The sequence below is a fragment of the Xiphias gladius genome, chromosome 14 (assembly GCF_016859285.1).
Source record: "Xiphias gladius isolate SHS-SW01 ecotype Sanya breed wild chromosome 14, ASM1685928v1, whole genome shotgun sequence".
Classification (NCBI taxonomy): Eukaryota; Metazoa; Chordata; class Actinopteri; order Istiophoriformes; family Xiphiidae; genus Xiphias; species Xiphias gladius.
The window spans coordinates 24,920,395-24,934,372 of record NC_053413.1 but is presented as its reverse complement, the minus strand read 5'-3'; the positions used below and the strand labels follow the sequence as shown (position 1 = coordinate 24,934,372).

The 13,978-nt window shown below is 50.1% G+C and overlaps 2 protein-coding genes across 2 annotated transcripts; one reads left to right on the top strand and one right to left on the bottom strand.

Annotated features, from left to right (window-relative positions):
* The first annotated feature begins 1,831 nt into the window (after positions 1-1,831).
* Positions 1,832-5,295, top strand: LOC120799392 (frizzled-8-like). Its single transcript, XM_040144527.1, has one exon. The coding sequence runs from the start codon at positions 2,491-2,493 to the stop codon at positions 4,234-4,236; it is 1,746 nt and encodes a 581-aa protein (XP_040000461.1). The 5' UTR covers positions 1,832-2,490; the 3' UTR covers positions 4,237-5,295.
* Positions 5,296-12,126: 6,831 nt separating this feature from the next.
* Positions 12,127-13,908, bottom strand: LOC120799441 (gap junction delta-4 protein-like). Its single transcript, XM_040144653.1, has 2 exons — positions 13,854-13,908; positions 12,127-13,277 (listed from the first exon to the last, which is right to left on the bottom strand). The coding sequence occupies exons 1-2, from the start codon at positions 13,906-13,908 to the stop codon at positions 12,127-12,129; spliced, it is 1,206 nt and encodes a 401-aa protein (XP_040000587.1).
* Positions 13,909-13,978: the final 70 nt, after the last annotated feature.

Sequence of the window (13,978 nt, the reverse complement as noted above, 5' to 3'; positions counted from 1 at the left end):
TTTTTCGGCATTTTTGCTTGCGGTACCTGTGTGGTTGTAAACACACCAGTGAGAAAACAACGACTTTCCATATCCACATATGCTGAATGACAGCGGCTGAAATGTTCTCCGCTCACGTATATCACACCTCGTTGAATAACAAGTGTTTGTCTCGCGTTCTTGATTCACCGGTGCCACTTTTTTCAGCCAGACGAGCGCCTGCCGAATAACAGAGCACAGTGAGTTACAGGAAAGCATCTTAAACTCAATTTAGAAACCTTTTTTTGCGATTCGCCCGCTCACCCAGCACCCTCAAAATTACCTCTGCACAATACACCCCACCCAGCTGGTACCCTTAACTGAGCTAAAACAAGCATCCTTTACCAAAGGCTGGAGTTTGGAGCTAATTAGTTGTTATAAAACCTGTGGACTGGAATCCCGCTGTTCGCCTGCCAAACTGTCTCAGCTCCATTTGAAGCTGATAAATCCAATAAGAAGTGTGAATGACTTTAATTAGTGCTATCACAATGCTGTATCTACCCATATTAGCTAATTTTCTTTGGGCTGAGCTCAGAAAACTGTTTACACACACACATACACACACACACACACACTGTGTTGTTTGCTGGGCCCGGTGGTGCGTCGCAGCGATCGCCGGCTCAGCATGCTCTGAGTGAAACATTGGCACAAGCGTTAAGACAAACAGCCCCCACCCTTTAGACCAAGACAACCCCCCGCTGTGGGCTAACAAGACCACTTCTACCTCCCTTACCACACACACACACACACACACACGCGTTCTCCCTATATTTTTCCTGCAATGCGAGCACACATGCAGACATATTCTCACACCGTCATACATCAGCATCTCAGACACATTTTCCCTAATTCCCTCGCACCTACATCCAGCTGAGGCCGCATGTACGTGTTCGCACACTGTCAGATTCGCGGGGATCGGGAGCCATCCACTCTCGCGGAGGCTGATAGCATCAAACTAGTGCTCCCCCGTGGCTTTCACAACCATTTGCCGATGAATGATGTAAACACTGTCTTTTCGGAAACTGCGCAGCAAAACGAGCCGTCTGGGCTACAGCCGAAAGACTGTTCTTGAATAACTGGGAGGCTGTTGTTCCACCTGCCTTTAGACGGCGGTTGAACAAAACGATTTCCTCACCGCGCAAGATAAAAATTCACCGTGACAGAACTGGCAAATTCGGTGAGATCTTGGGGACGTTTTTAAGTGGTTTTGGATAATGATATGGTCTTTAAACCCCAACAAAGACTGTGAAAATGCTTGACTTTCCAGCGTCTTTCTTTTTGGAAGAAAAGCCAATGTCAAAGGCAAACATTTAAATGATTTGACACTTGCTTTGGTTTGGGACGGGAACACCTCGCGTCTGACGCACCGAATAGCTTGATAAGCTTTAAATGCAATCTGCGAGTCATCAGAGGAACTTGAAGCGGGAAGGACTTGTAAAGAGGGAACCGACAGGGGCGGTGCTCATTCGTCAGCAGGGACCTGCCAGACTTAGCCTGAAGGGCAAATTCTGGGGCACTAGCCCTAACGTTGCCAGTACTCGGATCCAGGTGACACGCAACGAGTCTGCAAAGATCTAGTATTTCGTTCAAGGGGCAATTTGGCAGCTGTTGCGGGATTTGAACCTGTGACCTGCGATAGAACGCTCCTTTGTCACGTTAATGAATTAAACGTAGACGGACTGCGGTAACACACACACCGGCTTCAGCTGACAAATATTCTAATGTTACATTATTATATATATATATTCCTCTCAGTCTCCACTTCATGGTGCATTTTTAGCAAATGAGAAGAATAAAATGAGAGTGACAGGAAGTGAAGGAGCCCGTGGGCTCCGGCCGTGAGGCAGACAAACCACCAAGATGAACAAGAATCATGCTTTTTTCAAAAGCAGTGGTTTATATCTCCCTCTGAATCATTTAACTTACAACAACAACACCCTGCCAGCCTAACAACGTTGTACAGGCTGACTTTATGTTCGTTTAGTTTGCAGCCACTGTTTGCACCCCTAATTAGGTCCCTTCCTAATGGGTCTATTGTAGCCCACTATCCCTCTCCCTGTGTGTCATGGGTACGTGTGTGTTGGGGGGTTCGGGGTAAACAGGGACAAAGTGATTATAACCCTTCCTCCAGGGTGCACGTTTTAAACAAACACCTATAGAAGGAGCCACGGATTGACTTATTCTGCCTCCCCGCCCCTGCCGGGGGAGTGTCCTCGCCCGCCCTGCATAAAGCCCAACACACCCACCAGCTGCGGAGCACGCCGAGAGAGACGCCGTGCTAGACCGACGGAGCGAGCGGGAGAGAGCGGACCGGCGGCGCCCCAGACCGCGTGAAAGCAAAGCCGGATACCACGGACCGTCGCTCTAGCATGAGTTCAGCAGCATCCCGGGACTGATCGCACTTGCAGCCTACGTGCGCAGCGCAAGTTCGCTCGCACTTTCCCGAGGACGAGCCGCGCAGAGAAAACAACGATGGAGAGGAGCATCCCGGGATGGTGTGTGCTGCTCACCCTCGTCTGGCACGGTACGCGCTGCATGGCGGCCAAGGAGCTCCAGTGCCAGGAGATCTCCGTGCCGCTGTGCAAAGGCATCGGCTACAACTACACCTACATGCCCAACCAGTTCAACCACGACACGCAGGACGAGGCCGGCCTGGAGGTGCACCAGTTCTGGCCGCTGGTGGAGATAAAGTGCTCCCCGGACTTGCGCTTCTTCCTCTGCAGCATGTACACACCGATCTGCCTGGAGGACTACAAGAAGCCACTGCCGCCGTGCCGGAGCGTGTGTGAGCGGGCCAAAGCTGGCTGCGCTCCGCTCATGAGGCAGTACGGCTTTCCGTGGCCAGACCGGATGAGGTGCGACCTGCTGCCCGAGCAGGGGAACCAGGACACGCTGTGCATGGACTACAACCGGAGCCAGACCACGACCGCTTCTCCCGTGCTGGCGAAGCCGACCAACCGGCCCCTGAAGCCGCTCAACCCCAGGAAAAAGAACGGCTATGGTCGCGGCATCCCAGGCAAACACAAGCCAGCGGCTTCCCAGTGTGAGCCGGGGTGTTTCTGCCGCGCGCCCATGGTGCCGGTGGCCAGCGACAGCCACCCGCTGCACAACCGCGTCAAGACGGGACAGATCCTGAACTGCGCCATGCCGTGCCACAACCCCTACTTCACCCAGGAAGAGAGGACTTTCACCGCCTTCTGGATCGGCCTGTGGTCCGTCCTGTGCTTCATCTCCACTTTCGCGACCGTGGCGACTTTTCTGATCGACATGGAGAGGTTCAAGTACCCGGAGCGCCCCATCATCTTCCTCTCCGCCTGCTACATGTTCGTGTCAGTCGGATACATTGTCAGGCTGATCGCCGGACACGAGGAGGTGGCCTGCAGCGGAGAACACGGCGCCGAACACATCCACTACGAAACCACGGGTCCCGCGCTCTGCACCATCGTCTTCCTGCTCATCTACTTCTTCGGCATGGCCAGCTCGATCTGGTGGGTGATCCTGTCCCTCACCTGGTTCCTCGCCGCGGGCATGAAGTGGGGGAACGAGGCTATAGCCAGTTACGCACAGTACTTTCACTTGGCCGCCTGGCTCGTCCCCAGCATGAAGTCGATAGCGGTGCTGGCTCTGAGCTCGGTGGACGGGGACTCGGTGGCCGGGATTTGCTACGTGGGCAACCAGAATTTGGACAACCTGCGGGGCTTCGTGTTGGCGCCGCTGGTCATCTACCTGTTCATCGGCACCATGTTTCTGCTGGCCGGGTTCGTTTCGCTGTTCAGGATCCGGAGTGTAATCAAGCAAGGGGGGACTAAGACGGACAAGCTGGAGAGGCTGATGATCCGGATAGGAGTTTTCACGGTTTTGTACACGGTCCCGGCCACCGTCATAGTGGCCTGCTACTTTTACGAGCAGCACAACCGACAGACGTGGGAAATTACGCACAACTGCACGTGCATGACAGACCCCAACAGGCAGAGGCCGGATTATGCCGTGTTCATGCTGAAATACTTTATGTGCCTCCTGGTGGGCATCACGTCGGGAGCCTGGATCTGGTCCGGGAAAACCCTGGACTCCTGGAGAACTTTCTGCACGCGGTGCTGCTGGGGCAGCAAGGCCTCCGCGGGCTCCATGTACAGTGACGTGAGCACGGGACTGACCTGGAGGTCCGGGACGGCCAGCTCCGTGTCCTGCCCCAAACAGATGCCACTGTCCCGGGTGTGATCGGGGGGGGGTTGTCCGCTGAAATGCGTCTTAGCTTATGCCATTTGACACTTGCGTCTAAAGGCTGCGCGTGTCAGCTCTTCGTGGGACGAAGTGGCATAAAGACTGATTACAATTACGCGCGTACCTCCGCCAAGGCCGAAAATGGACGAAAATGTCGGAAAGAGCCCCGTCTCCCTATGTTAAGGACAGGGAATTAAAAAAAAAAAAAAGAGTTGATATCCTCCGCTTTAATTGGGTTCCTTACCAAAATGTTAACGAGCTCTTCCCCGGCCCGTGTCCCACCTCCCCGCAAAATTTGGTGCAAAGTTCCTTTTTTTTTTTTTTTGCTTAATCCTGCTGAAGAACCGACAGACGGATGCGGGTGGAGACATGAGCTCCTTTGGCGGAGGTAGTTATTCAGAGGAAACCTCCAAACTGTCCGGTTACGAAACGAAAAAGAAAGAAAGACAAAACAAAAACACTCCGGTCTCGACCTGTGCGTTTTTGGATTTGTGTGGTCGCGCGTCATTCTGCTTATAAAAGTTGTAGGATCAGGTTGGAAAGTGCTCAGTCGTTGCCTTCTCCGAGCGACGTCCTTGGGTTTGAATGTGTGTGTGGGGGGCTAATTGTGTCGGGATTGTCCATCAGCGTGTTGTAATTAGCACATTAATGAACGCCTAATGGCTTCTCCTTAAATAATGGGGCTCTCGGCAGCAGAACAATGTACCTGGCACTAAGAATGCGGAGTCTTTTATCGGGGCTTCGTTGAATGCACGCAGCGGACAAGACCCCCCCCCCTCCTCCGATGGGTTACCCGGCACTGAGCCGAGGCTCCTCTCCTCCTTACTGTAAAGAACCGCCGTGTCTTAAGCATAAGACTCACAATGAGACTGCTCCGCTTGAAACCAGGCCATCGCCATTTTGTCTACACAACGGAATTACACGTACATTAATCAATGCCTTAATACTGTGTCTTACGGGTTTGCATCAGCGCGTAAAGTGTATTTATATAATTATTGGTGTACATATATTGTACATTTGTATATGAAAATTAACGAGTTTGTAAATATGTATAATTCCACTTTGATAGAAGATTTTATTTTCAGAATAAAAGAACTTTTATTGAATTTTATTGAATCTTTTTTTTTTTCTTTTTTCCTCCTGCGTCCTGGTCAGTCGACGCCAAAAACTTTGTGCCGGTATCTGACCCTGTCCGCCGTCCGTCCGGCTGTGGTTGCCACGCAGGCTGCAAAAACACGGACTGAACGGCGCGCACCGATCGGACGTCGGTCGGTCCGGTAAAATCCCGGCATCCCGCGTGCACGCAAGCAGCCGAGTCCTGCCGGTTGGCGAGATTCGCTCACGTGTACCTGCAAGTCGTGGCCTGCTCTTGGGGGGCCACGCGGGACAAGTGAGCGCCAGTAAAACCTGCCCGGAGTTGCAGATTCGCCCGCTGCGAGACGCGGGGGACGACATTCGGCATGGCAATGGGGGGGGGGGGGGGGGCACCACAGGTGGTCTTCTCGGTCGAATGCCCCCCGTGCTTCAGTCTTAACGCGTGATTTCGGTCCTAAACCCCTGACCCGGGCCACATACGTCCCAGTTCACCTCGTCCCCAGTTTTTACGCGTTTGAGAAGCAAATCAACTCCGGCTACTCCCGCGGGTGTTCTGTGTGGCCTTCCCTTTTTGGGGGAACAGGTGAAAGAGTGCGGGCGGAGGGAGTACACTCGTCTCATTGCGTTCTTCACCCCGTGTCGACCACCTTTGTCCCGGGAATTCGCTGCAGAAGCTGCCGGCGTTAGTGACAGGGAGCAGAACAGTCCACCTGGAGCTGCCCGTTGTTCGAGAAAACCACCAGGAAAATCCACCAGTCTCTGCTCAGGAAAATGCACCTGACCAGTGGTCGATTTTCCGCAACAGTTTTAAACAATTCAGCGCAAACATCCGTCCTGCCGTATGTGGCAGTGCATGCCTGTAGCGGGGTTTCAGGTGGGTACGGCCCGGGTGCCTCTGTCCTGTAACGACGCCCGAGGCTCGTCAAGCGTGGATGGGCGGACCGGGGACGGCCGGCTGACACCCTGTCTGCCGTGGGTTCGGTTGGTGACCGCTTCGGTTTGTGCGCCATGGCTGCAGGGGCGCCCGAGGAGGGGGGGGGCGAGAAGGTCCCGCATCGCTTCGAGCGTTTTCTAAGTCGACTCTTGAAAACTCAAAACCGCACGACCCGGGCCCGTGATGAGACCTGCCCTGCTCCTCTGGAACCCCGGAGAGGACTCTGAACAGCAGATGCGGGGAAGAGGGACGGATAAAGCGGTATTGCGCTGCCACCTTGTGGTCAAAAACATCAACTGAACCCCCCCCCCCCAAGCCTCTGTAATTAAAAATAGCGTCCATTGCTCTGTCTCTCATGCTCACGCACCTTTAATAGGAGCATGTGACATAATCAGACCCGACGGAGCCACCTGGTGTGTGACCCAGGGTTTAATAGGTTAAAGCCTGTTTGTTTGTTGCTTGTTTCCTTGATGTCAGTGAAGTCATCTGCTCATACCTTCAGACCTTCATACCACAACTCTGACTCTGACATTAAATGACCTATTAAAACCGACAGTTTGATTGATTTGCATACCCACCTAGCTGCATGGCATCACGCCGCAGCCAACAAACCGGTTGCTTCCAGCAGGGGCCTGCCCGTGACAGCTGCGTCAGATTTGCCTCCGTCAGTGATCGCATTCATAAAAAATGGACGGCAGGACCTGTTTGCTCAGTCCAGCGAGAGCAAATTGCTCTGCCACTGCTTATTAACCAGGACACACGTTTGCTTCCTCTGCCAGCGGGGTGTGTGTGTGTGTGTTGAGGCAGGGGGGTTGGGCAGGTTCACTCAGGCCCCAGAGTAAAAAAAGGAAATGGGTTGAGAGGTTGCGCCTGATCCATCTCCTTCTAACGTAAACAAGGCTTTGGCTCGCGGGCTCAGGAAGAGCTCGTCAGAGAGAGAGAGAGAGAGATGCTACGGGTGAAATCCAGAGAAGCCGGCTCCTCTCCTTCGGCTCCGGTTGGGGTGTTTATGAATGCAGCCTTTGTGCGATGATCTGCTTGGTTGTCGGACTCTGATTGGTTTGGAATAAATCCGGTTAAGAGGTCCGAATGGCCTACATGGGCTGTCAGAGGTCACGTAGCAACGGGTATCTATAATTTCACAATGTACACAAAGCCCGTTGGGAAGCATTTTGCTTTTAATAACAGCTATTGTCGTATAATGGCCAATTTACAGTGCTATCTTAGACAAATATTTCCTCTAGGCCTGGCTCGCAAAGCCTTTTGTGATGGACGGATGACCTCACTGCTCTCCGCCCAAATGCATGCTGGGATCGACCACTGCACGTCGGTGCGAAGAAGTGGAGAGAAAATGAACGAATCGCTGAAGTATTCGAATCCTTTACAGAAAAACGCCGATGTTGTCGGGTGAAAAGTAAAAAGATAAACACTGTCAGGTCAGTAAGATTCAGAAGGTTTACTCGGACTGTAAATTTTAAACAAAAGGAAAGACCGTCAATCATCTCACATGCCTGTGTGTAAAGTCGTGCAGGGGGAGGGATGCAGAGGTGAGGGGTCAAAGGTCATGTTTGTCATTTCTGGCATTCTCGGCGGGGGCAGAAAGAGCAGCCCAAGAAATATCCTCCCAACCTGAATTCCTACCACGCAGCGGGGACCCTGCTCCGGTTTAATTACGGGCCGTGACTCGCCGTGAGTGTTCGGGGCTGAGCGGGCGGGAACGGCTTCTCCAGTCGTCGTTTCAAAACCTAAAGATTTCTGCCGATCTTACCGATTCTACCCATGAAGACCGGTTCACTCGTAACATGTGGTTTCACTTGTTTTGTGAAAACAGTTGCGTAATGTCTCCTTTGGCTCTTGAAGGAGCTCTCTAATGTCTGACAAAATAACTTAGCGTTAGCGGGTTTATCTCGTATTGGGCTGTAGATTTTTAACCAATGATTCCACTGGTGACGGGGGCCGGGAGTTTGAAAGATGTGGGCGTTCGACAGGCGGGGAAGATTGAGGGAAAGATGCTGTCGCGTTGCACAACGGTAAGTGTGGGATCCGTCGTTTTTCTGGGGCTTCACTCAGACCGGGGACTAAAAAGTGATGATATCTCGGCCTCTTCCGCTTCGGTTTTGACCATTATGTTTTAATCTGCCTCTCCTAAATCCCCCGGCTTTATAAAAAAACGCCTCAATAAGTCGCTGAAATGCGCTGGGTGGCAGAAATGGTTGGTATTTGTGAAAGTACGTTAAAGAGCAGTATATCTTATGTCAGCCACTCCTTAATGAACCAATCTCCAGACGAGCAGTCAGGGCACAGACAAGACCTAAAAGCCGCTCAGCCTTCTTTTATGAAAAAAAAACCAACACTGGATCACTCCGTTCCCCCTCTACCTAACAATCCCGCTATCGCTAACATCAAAGGAGGAGAGAATGGATTTTGTTTTCCGGGCCGCTGCCATCAGGGACGGCCCAACCACCCGCCCACCCGTTCATCTCTACTGCCGCTTCGGGAGGCGAGGGATCGATATTTTTGATGCCTCTGACACCTTCTCTGATGTGCTGTTGCGGTCACTGTTGAGTTTCCCCCTCCTACCTCTCAGTCTCCTCCGTCTGTCACCCGTGAGATCGGCGTGCGGGGCGGGTGTGACGCGTTAGCCTCGGTCGAGCGGGAGACGAATGGAGACATCTCCTAATAAACTGCCCCGTGTCGAAATGAGACCGGGGCTGTGTGACACGTGAGGCATTTTGTCTCTGCCCGAGACAGCTGCCGGTTAAAGCGAGACACTTATTGAATAAGAAAACTCAGACACCTGACGGAGGGTTTGAAATGATCGGTCAGCCATTTGACTGCTTTACAGACTGGATCGGTTCAGTTTTAGAAGCCAAAGGCTAAATATTAGCTAATGCTAAATCCCTTAGCAATACCATAATAGAACTGTGTGAAAAAAAAAAAAAGGTCATATTATAGCCCATATTAAAGAACTGAGTCATATTTTAGGGATGAATCAAGAGGTTTTTTTCTTAAACATTGTATGTCAGATATTGAATATCATCTTTTTTAGGCTAGAAAACGGCACTGAAAGCCAATCAATGTCATATCATTACTCATTCGCTATATCCTCTGGTGTCTTTAAATAAAGGGGCTTTAATCTGCGGAAATGGTTTTTCTTTTCAGCCAAGGATTTCAGGTGCTGTTGCTTTCCATTTGTATTATCAATTTTTTTTTTTAAATCTTAGACTTATTTTAAAAACGATCAAATTGAAATCAAAATCCCAGCAGAATACTTCATGTGGTTTGGAAAACAATAGTTGATATTCTCATACTGCCAATGTTACACTCCTGTCCATTTTTTTTGTCTATTGCATTACTCAGCATTGACCACTAGATGGCGGTAAAGGCAACATTCTCAGGTTATGTGAGAGCAATGTGTCAACATCTGAAAGGGTTTCTGGGTATTTTTAATTTTACACGGCGTGGCCAAACGTATGTGGACGGACTTTTGTGCACTTTTGGTCTGGGGCTGTTTTTCACGGTTTTGGGTTAAACCTCTGAGTGTAAGTCGGTGAAGACCCTTTCGGCGTTTCAACATGGCAGTGCCCCCGGGCACAAAACCAGGTCCGTGACTGGCCTGCACAGAGCCCTGACATTAAGCCCATCCGGCACCTTCGGGATGAACCGGAACGCCGATTGCGAGCCAGGCCCCGTCACCCAACGTCAGCGGCCGCCCCTCGCTAACGCTCTCGTGGCTATAAATGGGAGCAAGGCCCTGCAGCCAAGTTCCAGAGTCTCGTCACCGACCTTCAGAGAAGAGTGGAGACTGTTAAAGCAGCAGATTAATGCTGACAGTGGCTCAACTATCACATATGGATGTAATGTTCGGGTGTCCGCGTACTTTTGTCCACGTAGTTTCTCTTCATTGAGTTTTAGACACTTTCAGACATGTGCCAGTAAAAATCCTGTATATAAGTTGTGTTTTAACATGGCTGATATCATGACTGTCCCATGTGTTCAGACAGACACGGTGGCTTGGATTTTGCCAAGGACAAGCGGCTTACAAAATTGTTTTTGTGTGTATTTTGTGCATGAGTGTTAGGTTTACGAGCTGCGGGAAGGTCAGCGACAACAGACACGCAGCGTCACCTCAGGGGCAACTTATACGTACGTATGCATGCGAAGGGTCACCAGGTTTGCTTGTCCGACCTCTTGACCTCCACCAGCTACACTACAGGCCTTTCTCTGAGCACCCAACCGACCGCTGCCCCCCCCCCCGCTAACGCTTCTGCACGTCTTAGCTGCCCCAAATTCCACGGCAGAAGAAGAATGGGAACGGTATGAGGCGTGCGTTAGGGTCACGGCTACGCCGGAGGTTATGCGGCTCAGGGGTTGCGCCGTTGCATCCATGGTCATCGTTTTGACCAGACAGGAGTGTCAGTTACTGACTGAAGTTAAAATAGGTGTCCCATTAACTGCGACAGTTATGTCAGCTGAGAGTTTGTTGCTCGTAGAGCGAGGTTTTCTGACACTTTTTCATCGTTTTTGGGATTGAAATACTCAAAGAAACAATAAATCCAGTTATTGTTGTTGACAGAAAACCAGTCAAAATTTAAAATAAAAAAAAACGTTAAAAAGGAACCAGCACAAATTAATGGAAATAACTAATAACTAATGCATAATAATGGATACAATAGTGTATATATAATAATATATGGTATATATACAATGCACACACACACACACATTTCAAGTTCTTTCCTTTAGGTTTATTTTCCTTTTCTGAGTTTTTGAACCTTCTTCACCTGAGACACTCTTTGGACAAAAGAAAATGTCCTGAATACAGGATTTGATCAAACGTACAGTCCAATGTGACAGTGATCGCTCATCGCTCTCCGTATCATATAGGTCAGACGGCGGAACTGTGTCTCCACGCCGAGTCGAACGCCGGTGGCGAGAAGGTTGAAGGTCTTAAGTTATCCGAGCGGGGCTGGCTTAAGTCAGGTCATGGCCGGGTTCGGGGGGTGGTCGCGTGAGATGTCAGAGGTCGGGTCAGTGTGTCTGTTGTGGCTGTCGGCGCGCAGTAATCCAGACAACAGCTGAGCACTGCAACCACTGCGTCGTCAAAGTCACCCCGTGTGTGTTTGAGGGACTCATTTCCTCACAGCAAAACCGGAACAGCTTATTGTGTAACAGGTATTAAACGAAGATGCCCTGGACTGTACAAAAGTAAAACAGTGTGAATCCGCTGCATTTTACTGAATGATATATATCTGATCAATTTGCTAATTTTGTTGTTACTCATTTAAAAACAACAGTGGGTAATAGCACACAAGGAAAAAATACACATCAGTTTTGTCATGTGAAACCAAACATCACCAAAAAAAAATTGAGACTGACACAAGGTGGCGAATTTTTTTGAAATGTTGTTGAATGTGTGTGAGGTTCACAAGTGTCTTCTTCTATCTACAGTATATATTACTTTTACATCCTGTGAGCCCTTGAGCTGCTTGCTACATGGCGAAATTACAAGAATTTCTGTGATGACTGGCTCTGGCCACTTGGGGGCAGAGGAACGAGCTGAAAACACAGCATTTGGCCAGTTGCCTTCGAAAAGTTTGCCACGTCAAACGCGTTAGCAAACAGTAGCGTTGATTTGTGGTTTTTCTGGCCACCGGATGAATCTTGTCCAATATTCACTCCACTCTGGGGTTTGTTTTGGACTTGGCCGACTCCTGAGAAAAATATTTGTCTCTTTAGCAAGACAACATTTAGTAAGTTAGCAAGCATGTGTCGCTGCCATCTGGTACGTGGCTGGCACCGTACAGTGGAAAATGTCTGGGCTTGTCGAGCATTTTGTTTTGTCCAACGGCAGCCACTTACACCCACGCCCTCCTGTCCTGCGATTCACTGCTATCAGACTGCTGGCCTGAGCTTGCGCCCACCGCGGTGCACTGGCCCGGCTTTTTGACACCGACGGGTGTTGGCGCCCTGGGGTTCAGTGGTGGTCCTCTGTCTGGGCGCGGGGATACTGGAGGTCTCAGGTGGCTGTGGAGGACAAAGTGAGTTGGCGCCGGAGTGCTCATGGGAGTAGGTGAGTGAGCCATGTCCACCTTAGCGTCTTCGTTTTCTGGGCTCTTCTCATCGGCAGATACACTAGTTTTAGGGGGGGGCCCACCATTCACTTTTACGTGAAGGAGTTCGTCATTTGGCACAAAACCAGTGGCACGTTTTTCGTCTTTGACAGCGTCCGTTGAGCTTCCGCCCGGGCTGATTCTTCTGGTTAAAAGAACGTGGCTGTCTTCAGTCACAGTCGTCGTTGTAAACATGCTGCCTCGTTCTCCCTTGCCCATCTCCTCCATCAGCATCTCCCTCCTCCTCCTCCATCTCACCATCGCCTTCATGGAGCTCAACATGTCAACCAAACTTAGCAGAATGGACAGGGAGGCAACGCCCAGCATGAAGTGGAGCATTAAGGTCTTTTCAGTGGGCCTGGAGATGTAGCATTCAACTCCAGATGTGCAGGGAGCCTCGTAACAGAGGAAGCTCTTTGGAACAGACAAACCAAAGAGGAAAAACTGGCCTGCGCCGAAAACAACTTCTAGAAGGATCCGTAGAATTACAGCAAGGAAGTAAGCGCAGTAGAAGCGCGGTGCTCCCCATTCACCTGGGAGGTCGGGAAGTGGAGCTTTATGCAAGGACGCTTCTCTCGAGGAGCTCGAGTTCTCGCGAGTGAACGGGGAACCCCCTCGACCCCTGTCACAGTAGACGGCTCCAAAGTAAGGATATGTCAACAGTTTGTGCATGACGTAGGTGGCAAACAGCGCGTGTGGAAGACAGAGAAGAATAAGGTGGAAGAGCCAGAGACGGAGGACAGATACAGGAGCGAATACATCAAAACACACGTTCGAGCAGCCCGGCTGGATGGTGTTGCAGATAAATCTCTCCTGCTCGTCACTGAAGAGGGTGAAGCCGGCCAGCAGGACTACCAGCAGACGCAAGACCAGCATCAGCATCCACCAGGTTTTGCCTGCAAGGGGCAAGAGACGACCACGTAACGTACAATGTAACGGCAGCAGGTCAATGGTTTTTTCTTCGGATGTATTTTCAGCACCCACTAATAGGTCACATGTAGAAATGAAGCTGAATAAGGACACAATATCATAAAGCCAACAACCGACAGTTACAGCAAACACAAAACTATGACTTAATGTCTGTATGGATATTAAAAGAACAAAATGAGTAAAATTACATCAATGTTGATGTTTACAGATACGTGAAAACAGGCCTTTAAATTAAATGAACAAATCTAAAAAGGCTAACAACAAATGAGAAAATTTCAAGGGAAAGAATAATGTCACCATGGTTGGAGAAGAGCTGTGACAGTGTGTCACACACAGTTACTGCCAACACTGAATCAGGGTTTGTCATTTTTTACTTCTAATGCCTTTTTGAATCGTAACAGAAGAACCAAGAATCACATTCTTTTTTCATGATTTCACACACATGCTGTATATTTGGTTTACATCAAATACAGATGTAAATATCGTATACTGCTTTATTTTAACACTTGAGCCGACAGAAGAAAAACTTTCAAATAACTTACCCATAAAGGACACATTCTGACCGATAGCGATGAAGAGTAGATCTATTGCTCCCATCGTCCTCATTGTTCAGCAGCCCGATCCCCGTCCGAAAACGCCTTCAAACTCTTCCCGAGGAAATGGAAAA